At 38.0% G+C, this 27,526-nt stretch overlaps 1 protein-coding gene across 3 annotated transcripts; it reads left to right on the forward strand.

Moving 5' to 3' along the window:
- The first annotated feature begins 3,353 nt into the window (after positions 1-3,353).
- On the forward strand, positions 3,354-20,903 carry LOC132603387 (probable inactive purple acid phosphatase 28). 3 transcript variants are annotated; one of them, XM_060316410.1, is made up of 4 exons: positions 3,354-3,719; positions 5,204-5,351; positions 19,515-19,942; positions 20,233-20,903. In XM_060316410.1, the coding sequence occupies exons 1-4, from the start codon at positions 3,534-3,536 to the stop codon at positions 20,692-20,694; spliced, it is 1,224 nt and encodes a 407-aa protein (XP_060172393.1). In that variant the 5' UTR covers positions 3,354-3,533; the 3' UTR covers positions 20,695-20,903. The 3 variants fall into 3 exon arrangements, with proteins under 3 accessions (XP_060172393.1, XP_060172394.1, XP_060172395.1); XM_060316411.1 differs by having other exon boundaries at positions 3,581-3,719; positions 5,190-5,351; XM_060316412.1 differs by lacking the exon at positions 3,354-3,719 and adding an exon at positions 4,824-4,912.
- Positions 20,904-27,526: the final 6,623 nt, after the last annotated feature.

A 27,526-nucleotide genomic window follows, 5' to 3' on the forward strand; every position in this document is an offset into this window, starting at 1 on the left:
TTCACCACAATAATAACCCAACACTAAATAAAATAATTGAAGCATGCTTACTACACATGCATACATGTGCACGGCCACATACCATATTCCTCTCCTTCATGAATTTCATCCATTTTAGCATACTACAACACATATAAACCATTTATAACACATAAAACAAGATCAAAACTCACCTTTCTTCTTCAACTTCTCACTTGACTACAACTTGACAACTTGTATGATTATGAATTTTTCTTGCTTCAACAACAACTCCACCTTGTTAAGGACCCTTTAATTAGTTGGAAATAATTTTTGGAGGGATTTTGTCAATTTTTCTTGGCAATTTTTGCTAGGGCCGAATGGCCTAATTGTTTTTCTCCTTCTTTTCTTTTCTCTCAAAGTCTTGAAATTTCTAGAGAACTTTAGAGAAAAGATGACTTAGTCATCTCTTATTTAATGACTTAAACCCCCTTCATGGGCTAAGCCCACACCATGGCCGGTTGGGCCTCCCTTTCCTCTTAAAAAAATTCAAGCCCAATTATATTTTGGTTAGTTCTTGTAATTTATGAAAATAATTTTTTTCCGAATTCCAAATTTACCCTTCGTCTTCTTCCATATTCCCAAGAGTCATATTGCAACTTCCCTTTATGCTCTTGACCTTTCTCATTATCTTCACTTCTAGGTTTTTCATAAACAACTCATGTGCCAAACAAAATAAAATGTGGCCTTGCTTGTTATCTTCCCGCGATTGTTTTGAATTATCCGATTGCATAAAATGCGGGATATAACAGATCTCCACATACAAGTACAGATGATCTCAACATACTATCAAACTCATAATCAATAACTCAATCTCTGCACAGACGTTTTCGAAGTGCCTATCCCATAATCTTTCTCAATTCATATGCAATCACATGCCAATGCATGACATATCAATATCAAATAAGAAGAGCATCAGCTGAACATGTCATTCTTTACGTATATTTTAACTATAAACGAAGCCCACCATAGCAGTACTAATCATATCAAATAAGAAGAGCATCAGCTGAATATGTCGTTCTTTACATATATTTTAACTATAAATGAATCCTAACATAGTAATACTAATCATATCATATAATTCTAAATGCATTTAATTCTAAATGAAACTCATCATGGCAATATTAATCATATCATTCTTTATGTATTTAACTCTAAATAAAGCCCGTCAGGACAATATTAATCATATCATTTCCACCACCATGTGAGTAATTTCATGAAATCAATTAATTAACCAATATGTAGCAATAAAAGCACATAATTCATACAATTCGCATAACCCGACATGTCACCCGGTGCCCGTATAAGAGCCCTTCACCTTGCCTATACGTCATCCCTTATTCATATCCCATTCTAATCGGGAAAAATCCCTCATAAAAGGTCAAGTATTGACTATCACGATCCGAGGGAAGCTTTGATCATTCTGAAACCTTATCGCGCTCGAATTCACTAAGCGAGTCCTATCTATGCAAAAACGTACTCTAACGTGTCAAATGCTTCTAAGGATATGCATATTGCGGTATAGAAAGAAATGGATTAAAAGTCAAATCTGAGCCCAGGAGTCAAATTGGGTTGCCCATCCCCCAAGGGTTACAAATCTAAGATTTCATCCAATTCGAGCCACTAATCAACTTCCAAATCTCTTAATTTCATCCTCTTAAGTTTAGGGAAAGGAAAACTCAAACTCTCTACAAAATAACAAATTAAATTACCAATAAACAAGGAAATCAAGTGAAAACACCAAAATTGAAGTTAGATTCTTATCCCAAGTTGAATCGTGAAAATCACTTTGAACATTTGCTCAATCCGTGTTCCATAGCTTCCCAAATGGTGAAATGAGCTTATAGAAAACATTTCCAATATATACTCAGGTTTTGGTCACTAAACTTCAAAAAATTTATGTCACTAAAATAACCCTAACTCTTTCACATGACCTCAGAATTCGACGATTCTTGTTTCTATGAGCCCAAAATCACGATTTGGACCTAGTCGTTTTGTTGAAACTCAACTTTGAGCTTGTCAAAGATTTAATTTTACATTTCACGATGATAATCCGAGCGATACTTATCAGAATTAGACCAAATATTTTAGACTAGTTCTATAAATCATTCTCAAACTCCTGGAAGTCTAGAGTTTGAATTTCGATCTCTAGAACTAAAAACATACCTTTGCATTGTGACACATTTATGGTAAAACAACATCAAACACCAAATACATTAAAAACAAACCCATCTAAAACTCATCAGAATTATAGCAAAAATTGCAAATCACATCAAAATCACCCTAAGGACCTGTTGGAACTCTCAAATCACTGGTTCGAGATTGTCTAGACACATATTTGACCGTGGTCAACTCTTATCTTTCCAAATTACTAGTTTTCAACTTAAGCGTCTGAATCACTCCCGAACCCCTCAGGACCCGTCCAAATCATCCAACTAAGTCGTAACATCATATGAACCTATAGTTTTCAACTTCTCTAATTTTTTTGTTTTCTTCTCCGAAACACATCCGAGTCCGCCGGGACCCGTGTCACCGTTCTCGCAAGTCATAAAATACATGTTGAACCCACATAAAGTATCAACTAGGAAAAAGAAAGTTCTGATACTCAAAATGACCAAATGGGTTTGTCGAGGAGATAGACCTTGAGTTTATCTCAATCCCAAAGCTACTTCGTAATATGATGTGAAATATTTTAACACTCCCTCATACATGTCCGTGACAAGATATATGGACGTGAATAACATAATATGAAATCCAAGATTAAAATATATAGGGAAGATAAGTTTGACTCGGTTATTATATTAAAAAATAGATAGGAGCCCAAGAACAAAAGCTGATGGTCTAAAATTCTAGTATAAGGGGTTCCCTTAACGCATGCGCGATATTCTTTAACGTCATTTGCTACAAAATGTATTTTCAAATAACTTCTAGAACCAATTTGGCCATAAAAATTATTCACTTTTTTGATGAAATTTTCTTTCACTTTATTAAAAAATGGTAGTTGGCCATGAAAATTTTAAATTCAACTTAAAAATGAATTTCAAATTTGAAAAATAGGTTTTATAATCCAAATAAAATGCCCTCTTTTTTTCTTTGTAAAAACTATAACCAAACACAACACCATCTTCAACTTCAACTTAAAAAGTTACAAATAAAATGAAAAGTATTTAATTTCTATGGCCAAACGCATTGCAGATAAAGTGAAAAGCATTTGATTTCGACGGCTAAACGCCCAATAAGTTTCATAATTAAATGGCCTAAAATGCAAATTTTCGAAATGACAGTACCGTTTGCAAGAAAATGTAGAACGGACACAAGTGTTTAGTTTCCAAACCAAACCCAAGTACAGGTGCTAACTGCTTAAGTAGTTAAGCACATTTAAGCAAAGAAAAAAAAGAAAAAAAAAACATGAGAACAACTTTCATTGAAAATAATAAACAAGGCAAAGTAGGTATAGCTATGCTTACTAAAAATGAAGATTGAAGCGTTCCGTTTGGATCCTTAAACAACAAACTATGGAATCAGCTAGACAATGGATCTACTCTTTATTGTTTTTCAGCTTCACTATTGCTTCTTTGTATCTTTTAGACACGCTAATTATCTCCACTAAACTAACCACTGATTACCAAAATATCCAGCTCAAAAAGCATCCCCAGCTGCCTCTTCGTTTCAACTCCGATGGAACCTTCAAAATCCTGCAGGTTCTATAGAAATATTAGCTTGTTTTTATTTTTGTTTAAATGAAATATTGGAAAAAATGTTGAAGTAAATATAGTTGTTTCTTCCTAGAATGAAATGTTTTCTTATTTCTCTTATGGATTCTTGGGTGTTGAAGAACTTTAGCGGTTTCTTCCTAGGATAGTGAATGAAAATAGTGAGTTGATTTCTGCGGATGGTCGCTCAACTAATAATTATTATCTCAAAAAGTCACTTTCTTTATTGAAGAAGACTGGAATCAGGAAGAAAGGTGGTTTGTGTTGAGTGATCATCTGAGAAATCAACCTGAAAGTAGTTCTTCTTTTCTACTCAGTGTTGGAGAAAAAATAGAAGAATTTTCTTATGGGTTCAATGGAAAATAGTGAGTTGATTAATCATGGTGAGTCAACTAATAATTATTATCACAGAAAATTGCCTTTCTTCTAATAAAAACTATTAGTTGATACTATCTAGAAATCTAACCCTGAAAATAGTTCTCATTTTGCACTTATAGTTTGTTTGGCCAAGCTTATTTTCCTCCCAAAAATACTTATTTTTTCAATAAGTGCTTATTTTAAAAAAAGTGAGGTGTTTGGCCAAGATTTTGAGAGAAAATAAGTGCTTTTGGGAGCAGCAGAAGCAGTTTTTCAGATGCTAAAAAAATAGCTTTTGCCTAAAAGCACTTTTCTGAAAAGTACTTTTAAGAAAAATACACTTAGAAGCACTTTTTAAAAGCTTGGCCAAATATTAATTGCTGCTCAAAAGTACTTTTTAAATTAATTGGCCAAACACAAACTGCTTTTAGTCAAAAGTACTTTTGAAAAAAAGTACTTTTTAAAATAAACTGTTTTTATAAGCTTGGCCAAACAGGCTATTAGTGTTGGAGATAGTAGAAGATTTTTCTTCTGGGTTCTATGGAAAAATGTTGAAGGAAGTTGAGGAAAGTCAGTTTTTCTTCTTTCCCAACTAAGTGAAACATTTTTCTTATATTTTGTTGGGCTACACAGATATGTTAGGATTTCTTTTTCTTCTGTATTTTCTGCCAAAGTAGATTTAGATCAGTTTCCTCTGTTTTTTTTTTTTTTTTTTTTTTTTTTTTTTTGCGTTTATGATGGAGAATTTACAGGATTTATTTTGGGAAAAGTACAGCCAAATACCATTCGGCCATCTAATTTGCAAAATATGCACACAGTTATAGGTAAGGTATAGTTTATACTAAATATACATACTTATGCACAACGTATACAGCCGAGCCGATGTGTATAGGTAGTGTATACTTCGGCCATGTTTGGTAAACTAGTTGGCCAAAGGTTACATTTACGTAAGTTTTCCTGGTTTTCTGGAAATGCTGAACGAGATTGAAACATATATAGCTATTTTTTGTGGATATCTCTCTTTTCCTGGTGTATGATAGAAATAATAAGTAGGTTTTCTTGTCACAGTGTTTTTAGCAGTTTGTTGTAATTTTGTTTCAGTTTGATGGTTTTAGGTTGCGGATATGCACTATGGGAATGGGATGGTGACTCGGTGTAGAGATGTGTTGGTGAGTGAGTTCAATTACTGTTCCGACCTCAACACTACTCAGTTCTTGAGGAAAATGATTGATATTGAAAAGCCAGACTTGATTGTATTTACTGGTAATAAGTTCAACTTCCCCTTCTCTAATTGTCAGAGTTCAAACTACATTTTATTATTCTTTCCTTTTCTGAAGTATTGGAAACTACAACAAATATGTATTGTCTTCACATTATCTGAAGTAAGAAAGACACTTCCCTTTTCCGGGTGAGAGTCGGAACCTCTTCCTTTCTGGATGTTCAGAGCAGAGGTTTTAATTAAAGATTTCATATTCAGTAAAAAATGGTTTAATAGAGATGCACAATAACCTAAATTTAGCAATCTAAATAAATTGCTGTCCTTTTAAGTTGCTGTTTATTGGCAGTTTTTCTCTTTAAATCCAACTCAAACCAAGTAAATATTGATTTTAATCATCTTAAATTAGTGAATTTACTTGTGTAAACCTTTCAAAGTCTCTCCAGCTTAAGAAGAAATATGCTGTTTTTCAACATTTGTTAGAGCATATTGTCCGATGATTTATAAGAAGCCAGCCTATCCCTATTGAATTGTGTAACCCATTCCGCTTCCATTATCTGACTGTTGCGGCAATATTTAGAATTGATTATTAATGTTTCTGATTTCACTCCTTATTTTTCCAACAATTGTCTACCATTTGGATCTAATATTGGATATTTTTTAATTGTTGACAAATCTGGAAAAATTGATTAAGATTTGGCAAGATTGTCAATCGCATTCAATAACTAATTTGTGACTGACAATGGGAACTAACTAAAGGACCACTTCAGCTAATATTAGTTATAAAAAACTATGATCACAGATAAAGAAGCAAGAAAATAACTAGTTTTTAGCTAAATTATCAGCTGCTTGTTTAGATCTTGTACTGTAATATTAAGAACCAATCTGTGCCTAGAAGTTAACTTAGTCTTGTTTCAATCTCTATCCCTTTTTGCAGAACTTGTTACAATTTGCTTATTGTAAGGAATGAGGAAATAATAATCTTGCTTTCATATACATGATTGTGTGTTGGTTTGTACCCAGGATGCAGGGTTAGTCATACGCCTTTTCTCCTATCGTATACTGCTTTATCTGTAGTCATGATATGAAACAGACTAAAAAACCAAATGAATGATATGGTGTGCACGCTGACTGAAAAATCATTAGGTGACAGACAGGAGCAAGTATTTGGTGGCAGTGAGACTGGACTGAAATTTTTAAATGAGAAAAAAAGTATTGGCAAGAGTGAGAATAGGAAGGTATAATTTACTTGTGAGAGGAGACAATGGTAGAAAGGTATAACTTACATATGAGAGTGAGAGCAGGGAATTGTAGGTGTAAAGATAGAATTGAGAGTGTGAAGGAGGTTCCATGATTTCTTGCTGTCCATATATGAACTGTGGTTATTACCATAGAATGGGAAGAGGTAATTAGACAGGACTGGCGAAGGTCCAGCTTACTGAGGACATCTTAGATGGGAGGCTATGGAGGACTCGGATTAGAGTAGAAGGGTAGTAGGTAATTGTGCGTTGTCCTACTTATTCGTTCATACTAGTAGTCGTGGTATTACTCCTATAATTTCTTGTCCTTCGATTTCTGCTACTTTCTGTTGTTTCTTGTATTCCATTTATCGTATTACTTTGTAATAACTACTGCCCTTTTTTCATGCTGCCTTGTCACATAGTATTTTGCTATGACATTTATACTGCTTTGAGTTGCTTGTCCTTGTGCCGAGGTAGCGGTAAGGTCTGCATACGCTCTACCCTCCCCAGACCCCACTTTGTGGGGATTATACTGGTATGCTGTTGTTTTGTTGTTGCTAATCAAGGTGAATGGAAAATTACTTAAGCGAAGCAGGTGAATCCAGACTAATGAAATCAATCCTCCTAACCATAGCTCCGACAACCTTTAATTAAGGAACTACCATAGAAACTTAGTAAAGCAAAGCTTGTTTACAGCATTCACAGTCTCTGTCTCTCTGATATGGGTTTCTTCTTCCTTTACAGACTGAATAATGAGTACTCACCTTTCTTTTCTTTGTCTACCACAAAACAAAATCAGTTTGTTATTTATCAATGAACAGAAAGTTAGACTTTATTATGGTCAGAAAAATTAGGTAAACAGTAAACTTACCTACATACATTTATCATTTAACCTTGGTCTAGTGATATGTATTCTAAGATTAATTTTTAACTGCTAAGGTCAAATTGTTTGATTTAGTGTAAACACCGGGTGCATGTAAATATATATTGAAGAGTTACATAGGCCACTTTTACATTTCTACATAGTATCTTCCAGTGTAAAAAAGTGTCGATACAAGTTTTGCCTCATATTTAATAATCCACATATCTCAACATTTGCATTTATACTTGTGCAATTTCAGGAAAAACTTTTTGTTTATAACTAATAAGTTAATATTAAAAGGACAAGACAACATGGTGATATTGACAGCACTACTAGAATAGGTGGTGCACTTTTGTTTATGAATTATTCCATTAACAATGGTTGTTTTCTTAGAAAAGAAAAGGAAACAATTGAGTTGATAATAAAATAGTTATTAGTAAAAGAAGAGATGATAAGAAGTTGAGATACATTAGTTTTCCACATCATGCAGATGGATAAGAAAAATTATAATTCAACTCATGCAGATGGATAAGAAAAATTATAATTCAACTCTTTTGCACCCAAGGGTGTAGCTTAGTGGTCCTGAAGTGTGAGGAGAACCATGAGGTCTTAATTTCACATTCCAGTGGAGGCAAATAAAAACTAGATCATACCTTCCCATCTATCTAGGCCTTGGTGGGTAGAGTTGCTCGGTAGCTGTGTTGGTGGGCGGTGGCAAGTACTTGGTGGAATACTCGAGGTGCACGCAAGCTGGCCTAAACATAAAAATTGAAAAGTGAAAAGGGCCAAAATGCCCCTCGACTATGGGAAGTAGAACGACTTTTCCCTCCGTTTGAATTTGGTCCTAAATATGTCTCTATCGTTGTGGAATGGCTCAAACTTGCCTTCAACAAAATTGAACAGATTTGTCCTCCATTTGAATTTGGTTTCATAAATGCCCTTATCATTAAAGAACTTGCTCAAATTTGCCTCTCAACATGACAAATTTCACTTTCTTTCAATCACATTTTATTTTAAGGTCAAATATTTATTTGACTTCTATTTTCTAAAACAAGAGAGGAAAAACAAAAAGAAATAAATAAAGTAAAATAAAAAGAATATGTATAATTCTTTTTCTTAAAATATGCACATGAAATGAATAGAAAACATTTCCGAAACATTCCATTTTGCTCCACGGATGAATAATAGTCTTTTCTCTTTCAGTTTCTTGAAGATAAAAAATTCTTTGTCTATGCAATTGTAATAATATGCATAAATATTGTTAGAGAGAAATAAAATTGATATTTTATTGATTTGTTTTCTTTTGGCCCGATAACAATCGCAATTTCTTCAACAGAATTATTTTTTTAAAGTGCACATAATAACTCTTTCCAATTTCTTCATTTACTTCCAATTATTTCTCACATATTTAGGAATTTCAATTCCGTATTAGGTTCTAGATTATTTATTTTCCCATGAAAAATATTGGTTTTCTGAAATTGTGTTCTATTTTTTGTTATTAAACTTCGAGTGAAGACTTTTTTAATGGGCGAAAGTAAGACAAAAATTAGATGTAACCCAACTCTTTGAACCATCTTTGGTCTGTATAATGCCTTTGATTAAATTTTTGTACAAGAAAATGTTAGGTTTAAGATTATTGTCTTCCAAGTTGGCATTCCAGTTAATATGTTTTATATGGGTAAAAATAAGATATTGAAGGACGGTTGATTTTGATGGACAAATTTGAGCAAGTTCTTTGACGATAAGGACATATTGACACCAAATTTAAACGGACGACAAACTGGTTCTGTTTCCATAGTTGAAAGGCAAATCTAAGTCAGTCCACCAATATTTAGGACCAAATTCATACGAAGGGCAAAGTTGTTCTATTTCCCATAATTGAGGGGCATGTTTGGCCCTTTTCTCGAATAAAAATATAACTCTTACCCTTGTTTGGAAGGTTGTTTCCTGTGATTCATTAATGTATTGTTTTCTATGAAACCCTGTTTGTTTTCATTGTTTTTAAAATTACGTTGTATGGTGTTGTAAACCTGTTGTAATTCCGTGGTTATATAATCAGAAAAAAGTCCAATTTTTGTAACCACGGATTTGGTTGTTTTTGCGTGCCCCACTCCATCACACCCAAACCCACCTCACCCACCCCCACCCTACCACCCATCCTTCACAACCACTCACCCCCGCCTTACCACCCATCCTCCACAACCACTCACCCCCGCCCTACCACCCACTACCCCCAGCACCACCCCACACCACCCACCCCTCCACCACCCCCACCCCCACTCACCACCTACTTAATATATATAAACTAGTTTGTAATTAAGGGTTAAGGGCATTTTGCATTTTAGTAAATTTACATGTTATTATACAGTACCATACCCTTGTGGTCCGGCCCTTCCCCGGACCTCGCGCATAGCGGGAGCTTAGTGCACCGGGCTGCCCTTTTATACAGTACCATACCGTCAAACTAAACAATAAAAATGTTATTAAACCACAACAAATGATACAGTCCATTCAAACATTGTATTCATTAATGCTGTACAATATAATACCATTCTATACATTATGAAACCATGGGTATTGACTATCCAAACAGAGGCTTAAGCTACTATAGGAAGTCTGAACCTAACTATAGCTAAATCAGGGGATTCAGTATTATTTCAGAAGTAACAGGGGCATTTGCCACACGCAGGTGAATCCGTGACTGTCAATGATAACTTTCAAGTATTGAAAGACAAGAAATATAGGAAAGTAAGTAAATAAAGATAGAATACTAGACACAAATATGAGCAAGATTAAAAACCTGCTCCTGCAGAATTTTATCTTAATATCAAGCAATTATAGGAGAAAAAGCTGGAAATTCAGCTGAAGGGGTAATTACAGGAACAAACTTTCCCAAATTAACATCAAACTCTAAAAATGCTCCCAGGCACGGTTCACGAGAAGTCATTTTAGCCTAGAGTTAGTCAAAACTGTCCTTTTTCGGCAGGCCATGGCCGGATTTTGTACGATGGGGAAAAATATTATATTCTACAACGCAGGTTTCAAGTCTTACGACATTACTAGGTGCATTAATGGAGCAGAATCTTGGTACGAGTGGGTTGAACGCAGTCGGAATTTAATGAGGAGAGTTAAAATTAGCCGTAAAGTTTTAAAATGGTTAGTTTCAGTATTTATTGAAGCTTCGAAGGTACAGGGGAAAGCAATCAAGAGATGGAAGTTGAAGGACCATTTCTCAGAGTTTTACTGCACTCTTAAATACAACGATAGCGGCAGATATATCAGCTTTATTGCCATTCAGGGACAAAACAAATCGATCATTATTACACCGGAAACTACATTCAATGCTGGTTGGGGGAACATTGCTCACAAAATAGCAAACTTTATTTATGAACCAGAAGAAGTACAAGTTCAACAAAACACCGTGAAGCAGCTTGACCAATCATTCAAAGAAGCTTGCATCAGCAACAGATGGACGACAGAGGCAACAAAACAGGCAAAGATACAAATAGTGGATGACTGTATTAAGATCACAGGCGGAACTTCGAAATCGGAGAAAGATCTGTTGGAGAGATGCCTCGTCGGAAAATTCCAGGGCCCACCACAGGAGACCCCAACCTTGAATGATGTGAGGAGATGGGCATGCAACAACTGGAAATCAGCCATAGGGGTAAATGTTTTTGCTATGAATGATGGACATTTTATGTTCGAACTTCCATCAAAAGTTTCGGCAGAGCACGTAATGTCAGGGGAATGGGTCTGGAAAAAGATGAAGTTGCATTTAGAATGGTGGAACCCAACTACAGGGTGCTGGCCGGCAGAAATAAGGAGAGATTGGGTATGGATCAGACTTCTAGGGTTACCCATGAATTTGTGGTCCCAGGGAATATTCAAGCAGATCGGAGACCAGTGTGGTGGCTTCATCGAGACGGAAGAAGAGACATCCCTCAAAAACCATCTTCACTGGGCTCGTATCAAGGTGAAAGGCGACGGAAAAATGGTGCCGAAAGAAATAGAGATGAACAGCGAGGGGTTTACATACACCATTCCGGTATGGTGTGAAATTCCGGTGACTGTGAAAGAAGAGAAAGAAGAAAGAGAAGGTGAGGTTTTTGACCCAGCAGTTAATATAGGAGAAAGAGAAGATGAGGCCTTTGACCCAGCAGTTAATAAAGGAAACCAGTCCTTTTTAGTGAAAGAATCAGCTAATATTAAGGGAACCCATGTGGGCACCTCGAAAGATGGGGAAATGTCACATGGAGTGGCACGAGACCAGAAGGCAAAAGGGAACCAGTCCTTTTTAGTGAAAGAATCAGCTAATATTAAGGGAACCCATGTGGGCACCTCGAAAGATGGGGAAATGTCACATGGAGTGGCACGTGACCAGAAGGCAAAAGGGGAAAGACCTTTATCAACTACAGCAGGCCAAATTAAAAGAGGGGGATATATGGGCCTAGCTATTAAAGGCCCAACAGATGGGGATCAGACAAAACAATTAAATTCTGAGGCCCATTATGAAGACATGGTAAATATCGAAATTCAGGCAAATATATCACAAATTAACAAGCGTAATAGGTTCCAAAGTCTTGAAATACAAGAAGTAAAAGATATCGATTTCAACCAACTCGAACCAAGAGAGGGGGACTTGCCAATGGAGATAGCAAGATACAGAGAGAAAGATGAAACTGGGGTGTTGCAATTGAAGGAGCAAGAAGAAAATTCAAGTTTCATAGCAGAAGATGCAGTACCATTGAAGATTCAATTACCTGGGGAAGGAACCACTCAAATTTTGAGTACTCCGGTCTGGGTTCAGCAACATATAATGAGTATGGGTACAGAATTTGGAGTTAATTTCAAAGGGTGCGAGGAGAAGGCAAAGGAGCTGTTCATGAAGATTGACAATAATAAACAGGAGAACAAGGAGAAACAGGGGGATCAGGAAATTATAAAGAGGAAGGGGATAAATGAGCTAAAAGGATTAAAGTTGAATACCAAATTCATGAGTTATGGTACCAGGAGCAGAGGGGGATATTTGGCTATCAAGGATCAATGAAGCTAAATATAGTGTCGTGGAATGTAAGGGGGCTGAATTGTGCTAAGAAAAGAAACATGATCAAAAACATATTACTTACTTGGAAGGCAGATGTGGTATGCTTCCAGGAAACGAAAGTGGAAGGGGAAATTGCAGAAATAGTAAAGGATGTATGGGGGAATAGATGGGTGAGTTATGTACAATTGGAGGCAAGTGGAACTAGGGGTGGAATTGTTATAATGTGGGATAGAAGGGTCTGGGAAGGAACACTCAGCAGTGTCGGAGCTTACTCTGTTTCCTGCAGTTTCTCAGGGATAGATAAAGATTTCAACTGGCATATTACAGGAGTCTATGCACCAAATGATAGAGTGGAGAGGGAAGAGACTTGGTGGGAGATTGGAGCAGCTAGAGGGTTAATTTCAGGCCCGTGGGTGCTGTGTGGAGATTTCAATATTGTCAGACATCCTTCGGAGAAAAAAAATTGCAACAGAATCAGTAAAGCAATGACGGATTTCTCTGATTTCATTGAGGATATGGAATTAATAGATCTGGAATTATCAGGGGGAAATTTCACTTGGAAGAAAGGAGACAGATTCACAATAGCAGCAAGAATTGACAGGTTCCTCTTTTGTGAAGAATGGGATGCAAACTTTAGAAATATTAAACAATCCATTAGTCACAGAGTGACCTCTGATCATTCGCCTATAATGTTGCAATGTGGAGGTTGGGAAACTACAAATTCCTACTTTAAGTTTGAAAATTGGTGGCTGGATACAGAAGGGTTCAATGAAAGAGTGAAGGGGTGGTGGGATTCTTTCAACCACAGTGGGAAACCTGATTACATTCTGGTAACAAAGCTAAGAGCTTTAAAGGGGAAACTGAAAGAATGGAGCAAGACAGCACAAGGCAATCTGGGAATTCAAAAGCAGAAAGTGTTAAGCCAACTAGCTAAGTTGGAGGAAATACAAGAACAGAGAGCTTTAGAGGAAGAAGAGATAGCCTCCAGGCTAGCTCTCACCATGGAATTTGAAGATATAGCCAGAAAAGAAGAGACAAAATGGAGGCAAAGATCGAGGGCAACCTGGCTAAAACAAGGGGATAGCAACACTAGTTTTTTTCACAGAACAGCTAATGCTCATAGAAGAAGCAACACAATTGACAAGCTGAGGGTTAGAGGAGAAACAATAACTGATCCAATAGAGGTGCAAGAGGAAATTGTTGATTACTATGAGAAATTGTATACTGAGACAGAGGACTGGAGACCACAATTAGACATGAGAGACTGCCCCATGATTGAAGATGCTGACAATAACCTCCTGCAAGCACCATTTGAAGCTCAAGAAATTCTGGACAGCATAAAAGCTTGTGCAGGTGACAAAGCACCAGGCCCGGATGGATTTACCATGGCATTTTTTAGTCAGTGCTGGGAAATCATCAGCCCAGACCTAGTTGCAGCTTTTCAGAATTTCCATAGAGAAGGAATCTTTGAAAGGAGCCTCAATGCCACTTTTGTGGCACTCATTCCAAAGAAGAAAGGAGCAGTGGAGTTAAATGATTTCAGACCAATCAGCCTGATAGGGGGGGTTTACAAGATCATAGCTAAACTACTAGCTGAAAGACTAAAAAAAGTTATTCACAAGCTAGTGGATAGACAGCAGATGGCCTTTATCAAAGGCAGACAGATCATGGATGCAGTGCTGATTGCAAATGAATGTGTGGAGTCTAGACAGAGAAGCCAGAAACCAGGAATTCTATGTAAGCTAGATATACAGAAAGCATATGATCACTTGAATTGGAATTTTCTTGTTCAAATGCTACAGAAGATGGGTTTTGGTGCCAGATGGATTAGATGGATAAAGCAATGCATTAGTACAGTCAGATTCTCTGTCTTGATTAACAGAACCCCAAATGGCTTTTTTCCCTCTCAGAGGGGTTTGAGACAGGGAGACCCCTTATCCCCATTTCTCTTCATCTTAGCAATGGAAGGTTTGAGTAACATGATTCAAACAGCAAAGGTAAAAGGTTGGGTCAGGGGATTTCAGGTGGACAACAGATTAGTAAATAACTTGGAAGTAACTCATTTGCAATATGCAGATGATACATTGGTTTTTTGTGAGGCAGTGGAAGAACAGATACTGGTTCTGAGGGTCATCTTCATCATATTTGAAGCTGTATCAGGGCTACATATCAACTGGGGGAAAAGCTTCATTTATCCCATCAATGAAGTAACAGATTTGGAAAGTTTGGCAGAAAAGTTGGGAGGTAAAGTAGGAGAACTTCCAACAACATATCTAGGCATGTCTTTGGGAGCAAAAAGCAAGTCTAAGGGAATATGGAATGGGGTGGTGGAGAAGTGTGAGAAGAGATTAACAAACTGGAAAAGTCAATATCTCTCCTTGGGAGGAAGACTAACTTTGGTCAACAGTGTGCTTGATGCTTTACCTTCTTACATGATGTCAGTCTTCCCTGCTCCAGTGAGTGTGATAAAAAGAATTGATGCCTTAAGAAGGAATTTTTTCTGGCAGGGTAATGAAGACAAGAAAAAGTTCCATCTGGTCAATTGGGAGGAAGCAACAGTGAACAAGAAAGAAGGAGGTGTGGGGATCAGAGACATGAAAATGCAGAACAGAAGTTTGATGATGAAATGGTTATGGAAATTTGCAACAACTGACAATATGCTATGGAAGGAGGTCATCTCTGCAAAGTATGGTATGGAGAATAGCTGGATGACAAATGTGGTGACAATACCATATGGTTGTAGTGTATGGAGAACAATCAGAAATCTATGGCCTTTAGTCATAAACAGATCCAGGTTCAAAGTTGGCAACGGCCTGAAAGTTTCCTTCTGGGATGACAAGTGGATTGGTCATGAACCTCTAAAGCAACTCTATCCAGATCTATACACATTATGCCTTCAACAACAAGCTAAAGTTGCTGAATTATGGACAGGACAAGGTTGAAATTTACACCTCAGAAGACATTTAAATGACTGGGAAATGGAAAGAATAGCGGCCTTCTACTCCATAGTTGATCAATTCAATAGTTTAACAGGAGAAAGAGATACTATGGTTTGGAAGATAGACAACAAAGGTTTGTTCACTGTAAATTCTGCTTACAGAGACCTGAACACATCAAACAACCAGGAGGTAGGATGGCCATGGAAGATGATATGGAAAACTAAAATACCTTACAAGGTAAATTGTTTTTCCTGGCTATTGGCAAAGGAAGTAGTGTTGACTCATGAGAATTTAAACAAGAGGGGGTTCCAGTTGTGCTCTAGATGCTATTTATGTGGGGAACAAGCAGAAACAATCAACCATCTTTTTTTACACTGCAAATGGGCAGATCAGTTATGGAAGATATTCATCAGTCTGAGGAAGATCAGGTGGGTGAAACCAGGGAGCATTAAAGGAGTTCTTAGCTGCTGGAACAGAGACGGCAATGCTGCAAGACAGGAAGAGAGATGGAAAATTGTCCCAGCATGTATTTGGTGGACAGCATGGAAAGAAAGAAATCAGAGATGTTTTGAGGGCAAACAAAGTGACCTACAGAAGTTTAAAATGAATTGTTTAGCTCTATACTATTTTTGGTGTAAACAGGAAGTTTTAGGTCAAACTGAAGATATTTTTGATGTTTTAGATTACTTGTAAGGAAGAATATAGATAGGAGATCAAGCTGTAAGGTGTAACATTTTGAAAGGGGGACTACATTCTTTTTGATGTAGTATACCTGTGGATATATAGTTAACTGTTACCATTATCAAAAAAAAAATATGAGCAAGATTAGCAACAATTTAGGGGAATATTCCTGATCACCTCTAATAATATTCAAACAAGTACCTACACAATCTAGAATCCTCAAGAGATAGAACACTTTTGCAAACTCTCTGGCGAATCTAAGGTTGCAATCAAAAGATCACCAAATGACTAAGCTGCCATACTAAGGTGTTCATCACCACGAGTTTAATAATCTATATTCAAAGATAAGTCTACCCCTACTAAATGGGGAAAAAGATAGTCTACCCCTACTAAATGGGGAAAGTGGGGTATTTGTACTAGGGTCAAACATAAGCTTAACAAGTAAGATATACCCCTAATTAGGCCGAAAGTAGTAAAGTGGCCGCTGATAATTCGCCTCAGCCATTTCTTGGTAGCACATTTGCCTCCACAGTTGACTTACGTGGATTTGAGTCGAGGGTCTATCGGAAACGGCCTTTGTACCTTCTCAAGGCAGGGGTAAAGTCTGTGAACACGCTACTATCCCCAGACCCCACTTGGGGGATCATACTGGGTTGTTGTTGTTGTAGTTGGCTTTCGTGAAGGTGACTCTTGGGCATTCGCCTTAGCTGTTGCCTTTCGTGGCGATGAATCTGGCAGTCTCCTCTTCATTCATCTCTATGAATGGTAATCGTGTAGATGACATGTTTCAGCATTAGGTCACTTTCAACTTTTTCTTCCTCTTTACCAAGCTCTAATCCTTGCACTCCCTTCCACTCAAGCATGGTGTAATATGATGTGGACTTCTCTAAATGGTCCTTTGATGCTTCCCACTTGATCATAAGTAGTCCCAAACTCTCAATGCATGTATCTTCTTAGCTTTGCTACGAGTGAAAGGCCTTGAAGGTGTAGGCTTGGGCTCGAAGTTATGGGCCAAGGTTAGCAAAAGTCTGCCATGGAGGCCGTTGACACTAGCATTTAGGGAAGCGTGAAGCGGAAAAGAAAAGAAAAGGAGAAGAAGAAAGAAGAAACACCCGTTTCATTGGGCCTCCCTCGCTTCAGGGCCCTTGAAGCGCCCACCCTTTGCTTTGCCTCGCTTCACCGCTTAAAGCGATGAAGCAGACGCTTTCCTAAACACAGCCTGTTGCAGTTTGATTTCATCCTGTAAGAGAGAAAATACAGTGCTATGATGTCATAATTCAGTCACACTGCTATGAAATAGATGATTAGGCCCTACATAGTTGACCAAGTGGAAAACAATTAACATTAAGGTTCCTCTTCTACTTTGAATTATCTCCAATAAGAGTAGCACCCCAAGTAGCCTCGTGAGTGAAGATTGCACAGTTGGCCACTTGACCAATGTAAGGTTGCACACCTGCACCGGTACACTGACCAAGGTAGCTGCATCAATATAGATGAAGCAAAAGTTGATAATCGAGCTCATTTTCCTGTAGAGATAATGCCTTTGAGATCAATAAAAGAATTGAAAAAAATTACTAAAGTGATGGACTACATTTTTTGCAGCATAATCATGTCATATCATGATTGAGTTTTATCTGATTTTTTAATTGGTACGAATTAAAATGGACTTCATTTTTGCGGCATATCATGATTGAGTTATGTCTGATGTTTTAGTTGGTAAGCTTCAAGCCCTTGTAGAATTTTTTTATCCTCCATAATTGCTAAACTTTAAGCTTTGAAGATATTTCACCTCGATAGTTGAGATAAAACAGTACTAGTTACCCCTATGTTGGTAGACAGTGCAATGTGCTTACTGAAACTATGATGAGATCGGTGGCTGTAACGATTTTTGTCTAGGATATATTTATTTGTTTGGTTGATTAAACATATGATGTTTGCTGATTAAGTAATAACAATAAATATCTTTAGCAGTAAAAGTATGAGTTATTGCCTTTATTATCAAATACAAGAGAAGACGCGATTCAGCTTGCACATTCCTAAACCTTGTTTGATTGACATTCAAGAGTTTTTTATTTATTTTTATTTTTTACAATGGAGTTGTTATGTGTTTTAACTGAAGAGTTTGTAACAGTCTACACTTTATGGCATCAGCAATGTCAAAGGCTGGAAGGAAATGTAGGACTTTAAACTTATGTAGGACTTGTTGAGAACCTTGTTATCATTTCACTGGTCATAAGAAAAAGAAAAAAAAAAATGTGATGAACTTCACTTTTCTACCATGTTGGTTGTTGACACTTGAGTGTCAGTGTATCCTGGTGTGCACGGATACTTCCAATCTATTGTATCAAATTTGGATCAGTTTAACTTGATCAGGGCATTAGTCCATGATCTTTGCTATTTCACTCATCTTCATTCAGTTGTTTTAATGGAAAGTTTGTCAAGGTTTTTTTAGCAATGTGTGGAAAGAATTGCTTGAATGGTATATGGATGCTACCATGGATTTTTGATGAATTACCTCAATTTGATAACTAGGTCCCTCTCGTCTGTTTTTATATATTATACTTTGGTTTGGTTATCTTTGTGCACGAAAGGGTGTTGTGGTTTAAATTCCAATGTGGGATTTGTTGAATATGTTATTTCAATTTAATTTGAAGTCTTCTGATGAGTCAATAATGTAAGAAACTCTCACATGCTGTGATTTTAGAATCGTAATTGCAAATATATCGTGTAAAAATTCCAGGTGATGTCTCATAAAATAGGAGTTGTGTTTAATTCAAGTCTCTTGGTTACATTGCTATTACTTTAGTTTCCTATTTCTCATATACAATTATACTGTAGAATCTATGTAAATCAACATTTCGATAATGTAGTTATGATGAGAATTCGATTTGGTTCATGTTGAATCAAATCAATTGCTCATTAAATGCCCTTCCAAAGCATCTCTTGGCAGTTTCAATTTTCTTCTTTCGTCATTCATTTTGCTCGTGTACAGTCTTCCCCCTCTCTGTTTCCTTAAACTCTTCCCTCTTTCTGTTCTTCTCTGGCTCCTTCGTAACCCCTAGTTCATCCTAAATTATCGTATTTGTAGGAAATAATCTCTATGTAAGCTGATGTTCCTTGAATGATGAATTTAGTCTTCTTTGGCATACTTCAAAGTAAATCGAGGTTACTGGTACCAATTTTCTGTAACTTCAACTTTTGGATTTCATCTTGTCATCTTGCTTTTCATTACTTATTTTACATTTGTTTATTGACTTCCCTAAACTTCTACTTCTCCTGTGTCTCCAACGGCAATTTCATTGTCCTTGTTCTTCCACATACGTGTTTCTTGTATAGTATTAAAATGTTAAAGTTGCTTGGTAGTGATTCATCTATCATTTGCTTTCTCATCGTCTGTTCTTCTATACTCTCTGTAAAACTCACTTCACTTTGTTATATAGGAGATAACATATTTGGAACAAGTGCTACTGATGCTGCAGAATCTTTGTTTGAAGTTTTTGCTCCTGCTATAGAATCCAGAATTCCATGGGCAGCAGTTTTGGGAAACCATGATCAAGAATCTACTATGAATCGTGAAGAACTGATGTCTCTTATCTCCCTGATGGATTATTCAGTTTCACAAACTTTTCCATCAACTAAAATTACCTCGGATCCGATGGAACAACAACCAATGACAAATATTGATGGATTTGGCAACTACAATCTTGAAGTGCAGGGTGCACCTGGCTCATACTTAAGTAACAGCAGCATTCTTAGCTTATATCTTCTAGATAGTGGAGATAGAGCTATTGTTAATGGATTCCGGACTTATAACTGGATCAGGGAATCTCAACTAAGTTGGCTTCGCGGTGTTTCTGAAAAATTTCAGGTATTGTAATGACAGACATTAAAAGGAAGGATATGAACACTCTCTCTCTCTCTCTCTCTCTCTCTCTCTCTCTCTCTCTTTCTTCATACGTGCACCACACACACGTTCCTGTGTTCAGCATTAGCCTTCATGTGGGCATGACTCGGGGATTCCCTGTTGAGCGTTCTATCACGATTCTGCCATTTATTAGAACCTTCTGTTCTGTGTTTCCATTTATTGTTTCTTCTCTGATGAGGGAGGTTTAGCCTAGTCAGAGTTTATTAACGTTTTGCAGGTCAACACAATCACAGGGACGATGGAAGTATGCTGATCAATCATTGGAGATTTATCCGGTCCCAGTGATGCATCCTGCACTAGCATTTTTCCACATCCCAATTCCAGAAATCCGTCAAGGTCCTATAAAAGATATTGTTGGCACGTACCGGGAATATGTGGCATGTTCGTCAGTAAACTCTGGAGTCTTGAAGACACTTATCTCTATGGGGGATGTTAAGGCTGTTTTCATAGGTCATGATCATACTAATGATTTCTGCGGGAATCTAGAAGGTATATGGTTTTGCTACGGTGGAGGCTTTGGATATCATGGTTATGGTGTAGCTGGTTGGCCTAGAAGAGCAAGGGTAATACAAGCAGAACTTGGGAAGGGAAAGGAAACGTGGATGGGTGTGGAGAAGATCAGGACGTGGAAACGACTTGATGATGGTGTACTGACTAAGTTTGATGAGCAAGTCCTGTGGGACAGACATTCATGACGATGAAAGTATCAAGTAGATACTGTTCTTTCATATTCTCTATGGTTATATCCATTTTTTATTTTTTAACTTTTCATCTTAACTCCCTAGTTTATTCTGTTCTTAAGCGAAATAGATGTTTTGTCGAGCCTCACAATCCAGTAGCTAGTATATTTGTTGTCTTTGACTATTTGATCTTACTAGAGGTAGTAACATCTCTTTTCATCTTCTCTTGTTTTCTTAATGACTAAGGATATTATTTATAGTTTATACAATTGCAAGGAATTCTGTAGGAGATAATCAAAACAAATAAAAAATATATTCTAGAATGCCCCTTCTGATCATATGAGCCTGCAATACTCCCTCTTAAGCTGGAGCATAGATATTGATCATACCTAGCTTGTTACAAAAGTAATCAACTCAAATTCAATGCATCACCTTTGTGAAAAAAATCAAATAGTTGCTATCCTATCTTCATCTAGCTGTGGAAATCAAGTTCTCCTTAATGTTGTATGCGGTATAAATCGGGGTAAAATATTTGGGTCCATCGACGGGAGATCGGAGCAAGATATGAGAGTTAACTTTGAGATGTAACGTCAGTTCGGGTTCGACCAGTCGGATAAAATAAAGCCCGAGGGTTCACAAACCGGAGGGGCACTACTTGACACAAACACGAGAAATCCTACCTGAAACGGATTTCTCACCGCTCGTTACGCCGGCTGTCACGCTACTGACCCTTGAGGCGCCTGAGATCGTCAGGATCATTATTTCCTTTACATATTTAGTTACCATGTATAACTTTGACTCTTGCAATATAAATATAGAAGTGGATCCTCTCATTAAGGCCCCAGATTCTCGTTTTACACACTACTTCATACTCTTAGATCTGTAATCACTAAAGATACTCAAATTCTCTTAAGATTGGCTCGGGTTCGAGACAAAAAGGCTCCAAGCCGGACCAATTAGTTGTGTTCCTCAATTATCAATCAAGGATATCTCTTTTCTTGCTCTTTACGAATCTTTTCTTGTTGTTGCTTATTTCATTACTTTACCAAAAGATTACACCACGTATCCTTTAATCGCGTATAAATTCAATTGTTACCTTTTTAAGGATTAAGCAGTTTAGCGCCCACCGTGGGGCTAAGAATAATAATGGTGGTTTTTTTACAACTCTACTTTCACTTGTTCTGTTGATCTTTGTGATTTCAGGTTTGCTTCAACATGTCAAACCTTAGCCAATCAATCCACTTGAACAACTGTGATTCAAGTCACCACGACGAGAACCTCAACAATGGGGTACCGGCAAATGATTTGCCCTATATTGATCCAAACGGCGGCCTTCCCGTCGATCCAAATGCCGTCAATTCTAATGATGCTATTGATAATGGCACCCACCCCGTTAATAGGGCGTCTGTGCTAAAGACAGCCGATGATGCGGGGGAAGAAATTAATTTGCGTTTGTTTTTTAATATGTTGCAGGAACAATAGGCGGCTATAGCCCAACTGCAAAAGAAAAAGAACGACATAGGAACAGCGGAGCCGAACCAAATCAACGAGTCGGTCCGTGGGGAGAAGAGTAATTGACAATTGCAACGGGTCAATTTCTAGCGGGTCATCCGAGGTCTTGAAAATGCTCGAGGAACTGGCCAAATGGATCGACACCAATGAGAAGAAGGTAGAGAACTATAACTCTCGAGTAGACCAAATCCTCGGAGCCCCACCAATTTTATCCAGGCCGGATTCCAAACGTTTTATCCGGAGGCCTTTCCCGCTGAGTGCAGCCTCGAAGTTAATCCCGAAGAGGTTTAAAATTGTTACACCCATATCTTCGAAGAAGCATTTATCAAATTTGAAACGTAAGTACGTTGAGTTATGGTTAAGTTAAACCACTTCGAAATATAAGCAAGCATTATCAAGTACATTTAATAAGTGAAGGATGTATATAAGGTATACCGGAAGGTTTTATAAGGAAATGAGTGGGAGAAATGGAGTAGTACGACTTTGGAGAAAGGATGGGTAATGTTTTGTGTGAAATTTTTGGTCCAACTTGGGGGACGAATATCTCTTAGCATATGAAGTGTTTTAAGGTGAAACAAAATCCTAAAATGAAGTTCGTCGAGTCTAGTTTCCAACGCACCGAACCGCTCATCGATAGGACATCGGAGTAGAGAATTATGGACGTTAAAAGTCCGGCTGACAGAGCAGAAACGCGTGCTACAGTACCGACTTGCTACAGTGAACCCGACCCAAATTTGACCCCTATATAAAGGGTAATAACCCTTTTTTTTTCATCAGATTTTCCTAGAAAACTCCAGAAATTAGAAGAGAGAAAGTGAGGGAATCAAAAGTGAGCAATTTTTAAGTAGCGGAGCAGTGGTTTAGGTCCGGGTAACACATGGTTGTGATTCTAGTATTGTTTTGCGGTAGATTTTAGCGTAGATATTGAGGATATTTCTGTCTTAACAAGAAAAAAAGGTATGAATCTTTCTCTTTTGGTATTATTTAAGGCTTATTTACGGAGACAAAGTCGTTAAATAATTGTGTAGTAAGTTGGTTAGTTATGGATGTTGGAAAACAGCGTGTGGGCTGTTTTATGGTACATATTGGTGTTGGAAATGATGTTATTGATGTTGGTATTTTTGTTGTTGGTTGTTGGTTGTTGGTTGTTGGATTGTGATTTCGGGCTAGGCATATAAACAGGGGAGGTGCTGCCTGAATTTCGGCAGATTCTAAACAGAATTAAATTGAAGGCTTAAGATGAGCGTATGACATTGAGCCTAATAATAGTATGAATGGTTTATATGTAGATTTACGAGCTTGGAAGGATAAACGTTGAACGACTAAGGCGATCGAAAGGTATGTTAAGGCTCGTCCCTTTCTTTCAAAGGCATGATTCCTATGTTATGATTCCATAAATGTTTCCATAATCGCCTTGTTTTCAAAAGCTAGAATTTTATGACTTTTAAATATTCTTACGATGTTAAATGAAAAATGTTTTATGATGATTGTGACGATGATGATGATCCTCTTCTAGAAACTCCGAAGCTATGATTTGGGAGCATTTTGAGATTATTGAGCCATTCCATGTATCTTTTGATCTTACTTATTGTTGATGGTCTTATCTCATGTCATTCGTTCCTTCGAGGTGAGATATAGCAAAGATAACGATTCTATTTTCAGTGCTACCAAGGTTCATGATTCTCGAGACTCCCATGAAATTATCGATTTCATCTCACGATGGTTGATCCTTCAGGGAATGATATAGTGATAATGGTAATGCCAATGATGATGTTGATTTCATTTATGTATTTTCATGTGTATGTATGTATGCATTGCATCCCACTGATCAGTTGGGTAAGATAACACCGCGCCGATATGGCCCGGTAAGATGGCACCGAGTCTACATGGCCTGGTAAGATGGCATCGAGCCTACATGGTCGGGTAAGATAGCACCGAGCCTACATGGCCGGGTAAGATAACACCGAGCCTACATGGCCGGGTAAGATAACACCGTATCTTAATGGTCGGGTAAGATGCTATATATATGTATATATATTACCGCGCCTTAAGGCTGGACAAGATATTATATATGGCTATATACGGAAAAGTCCTTTTTTTAAAAAAAAGCTAAGCATGCACGACATTCGCCTTAAAAAGGCATTCAGAGACACAAGCTGATCTCTTTTATATTACGTTATCTTTATACTTTCATTATGTTGTTATTTATGCCTTACATACTCAGTACATTGCTCGTACTGACGTCCCTTCTTGTGGGCACTGTGTTCATGCCCGCAGGTGTAGATAGACGAGATGAGGATCTTTCATCGTAGGTTGCCTTCAGGTGCTGATCTTGAGTGGTGGCTCCACTTCTTCCTGGAGCATTGCCAAGTCTGAGTCTATGCATATATATATGAATTGTGTTAAGGGTACGTCAGGGCTTCTGTCCCGACTTGTATACCTCAGTCACGTTCATAGAGGCTTTGCAGACAGTTCCTGTATACAGCTTAGTCATAGTGTGACAGTAGTAATGTCGGCATCATGGGTCTATTGTACATATACTTATGCATGATATTATGTTCATATTTAGCCTCTTGATCTTATTGTTGCAATTCGAGACATAGAGGATATGAGTTGTAAGTTGGTTAGCTCGGTTTCCGCAAGGTGCCGGGTGCCAATCATGCCTTACCTAGGGTGGGGTGTGACAAAAATGTCGGATATCTCTAAGTATGATGGAACAACGGATCTGCAAGAACATGTGACTTCTTATACCTGCGCCGTAAACGACAATGATCTCGAAGAAGACGAAATTGAGTCGGTACTGTTGAAGAAGTTTCGCCGAGACGTTATCTAAAGGGGCAATGACATGGTATTGTATGCTATCCGAACACTCTATTAATTCTTTTGAGATACTTGCAGATGCTTTTGTGAAAGCTCATGCCGGGGCTCGAAAGGTCCAAGCGAGGAAGGCTGACATATTCAGAATAGCCCAAACGGATAATGAGTTACTCCGAGAGTTCATAACAAGGTTTCAAAAGGAAAGAATGTTGTTGCCCCCGGTTCTTGATGAGTGGGCAGCCTAAGCTTTCACTAAGGGACTCAATCCTCGTAGCTCTGCGGCTCGTTCAAACTAAAGGAGAATTTGTTGGAGTATGAAGCAGTAACATGGGCTGATGTCCATAACAGGTACGAGTCCAAAATTCGAGTGGAAGATGATCAGCTCGAGCTTCCCCTAGGTTCGGTAAGCCGAAAAAAAAATATGGAGAGGCTAAAAAGGGTGATGTAAACAGAGTTGAAACCATCGAAGGAACGGTATCAGCCATACGGCTAGCCTAATAGGTCCGGCTTTAGGACGGATAAAGGAAGAATTGGTCACAACTATAATTTGGTAAGAAATGACAGGCGAAATGATCGCGGTTCTGGAAGCAGGGGTTTGCATTTCAAGAGTAACCCCGTTGGGGCATCTGACACTGGCAAGAGCCCGAGGTTGTCCGAATACAACTTCTATGTTGACGCTGCTGGTATTGTTTTTGCTATTGGCCATATTAAGGATGCTTGGTGACCAAGGACATTTTGGACCGACCCTGCCCAACGGGATCCAAATGTGGTATGCGACTATCACGGGAGTCATTTCCACCGAACTAAGGACTGTGGACAACTAAGGGATGAAGTCGCTCGGTTATTGAAGAACGAACACTTACGTGAATTCTTGAGTGATCGAGTAAAGGGTCATTACAAAAACAGGGAAGAAATAAGAAAGCTGAACCGGCAGAACCCTTCACGTGATCAACATGATTATCAGAGGAGTAGAAATTCCTCGAGGTCCAATGATGAAGAAAACAAAGATCTCGATCACTCGGGAAAAAAGAACCAGAGATTATGTACCGGAGGGATTAATTTTCTTCAGCGATGAAGACACGGAGGGCATCATTCAACCTCACAATGATGCTTTGGTAATCTTTGTCCTTATAAATAAATCTCGGGTTAAAAGTATTTTGATTGACCCAGGTAGTTCAGCCAACATTATCCGTTGGAAAGTGGTGGAGCAGCTGAGTCTGTTGGACCAAATTGTACCGGCAGCCCGTGTCCTTAACGGGTTCAACATAGCATGTGAAACTACGAAGGGAGAAATTGCACAGCCGGTGAACAGTGCCGGGATTGTTTAACATACAAAATTCTACGTCATTGATGGTGAAATGAGGTATAAAGCTTTATTCGGGAGACCGTGGGTACAGAACATGAGGGCAGTGCCCTAAACTTTACATCAGATGCTGAATTTCCGACCCCAAACGGAATAAAAACAGTCCATGGAGAACAATCGACAGCAAAAGAAATGTTTGCGGTCGAAGAAACAACTCCAGCGTCGAAATCACCCGTACCCAAATAGCAATCACAGGACTCGAACCCATCCAGACCTGAAGATGAAGAGAAGATGGACTTCGAGGAAGATGACTTCGGTGTTTCGAGATCGTTCGTGGTACCAGATGAATCAGACGCAACCAAATCGACTGTGGAAGAATTGGAACAAGTTATCTTGTTCGTTCACCTACCTAATATAAAGGTATACCTGGGCATGGGGTTGGCCCCAGAGCTCAGGCGCAAATTAACTGAATTTCTTCAAGCTAACATCGATTATTTTGCATGGTTCCATTTAGACATGACAGGTATTCCACCGGAGGTGATGACGCCCAAGCTAAGTCTTTACCAGAATTTCATCCCGGTGAAGCAGAACCGAAGACCAATGGCCGAGGTCAAACATAAATTCATCAAGGAGGAGGTAACAAAGCTTTTAAAAATAGGTTCCATCCAAGAAGTTAAATACCCGGATTGGCTAGCTAAAGTAGTAGTTGTGCCTAAAAAAGGTAATAAATTCAGAATGTGCATAGATTATAAAGATTTGAACAAAGCATGCCCGAAGGATTCCTTTCCTTTGCCTAACATAGATCGAATAATCGATGCAACGCCAAGCATGAAGTGCTAAGTTTCCTCGATGCTTACTCCGGGTACAACCAAATTCGGATGAACCCGGAGGATTAAGAGAAAACTTCTTTCATAACTAAATATGGGACTTACTGTTGTAACGTAATGCAATTCGGACTGAAAAATGCTGGAGCAACTTACCAATGCCTAGGTAATCGAATGTTCGAAGAATAAATAGGAAAAATGATGGAATTTGATATTGATGATATTCTAGTTAAGTCCCTGAAAATAGAGGACCAATTAAAGCATTTGTGTCACGACCCGGCTAGGGGCCGTGACGGGTACCCGGGGCTAACCACCGAGCACCATTCGTTCTACTACTCATCTACTTTCATTCATGCATCTTATGCTCATAACCATGGTAATTATTATCCTT

The sequence above is a fragment of the Lycium barbarum genome, chromosome 7 (assembly GCF_019175385.1).
Source record: "Lycium barbarum isolate Lr01 chromosome 7, ASM1917538v2, whole genome shotgun sequence".
Classification (NCBI taxonomy): Eukaryota; Viridiplantae; Streptophyta; class Magnoliopsida; order Solanales; family Solanaceae; genus Lycium; species Lycium barbarum.

Bases quoted from the DNA above. Each gene is read 5' to 3' on its own strand.
- LOC132603387 (XM_060316410.1), top strand. From the start codon at position 3,534: ATGGAATCAGCTAGACAATGGATCTACTCTTTATTGTTTTTCAGCTTC. The intron at 5,352-19,514 runs GTAATAAGTTCA...TTTGTTATATAG, and splicing joins AGACTTGATTGTATTTACTG to GAGATAACATATTTGGAACA. The intron at 19,943-20,232 runs GTATTGTAATGA...ACACAATCACAG, and splicing joins GTGTTTCTGAAAAATTTCAG to GGACGATGGAAGTATGCTGA.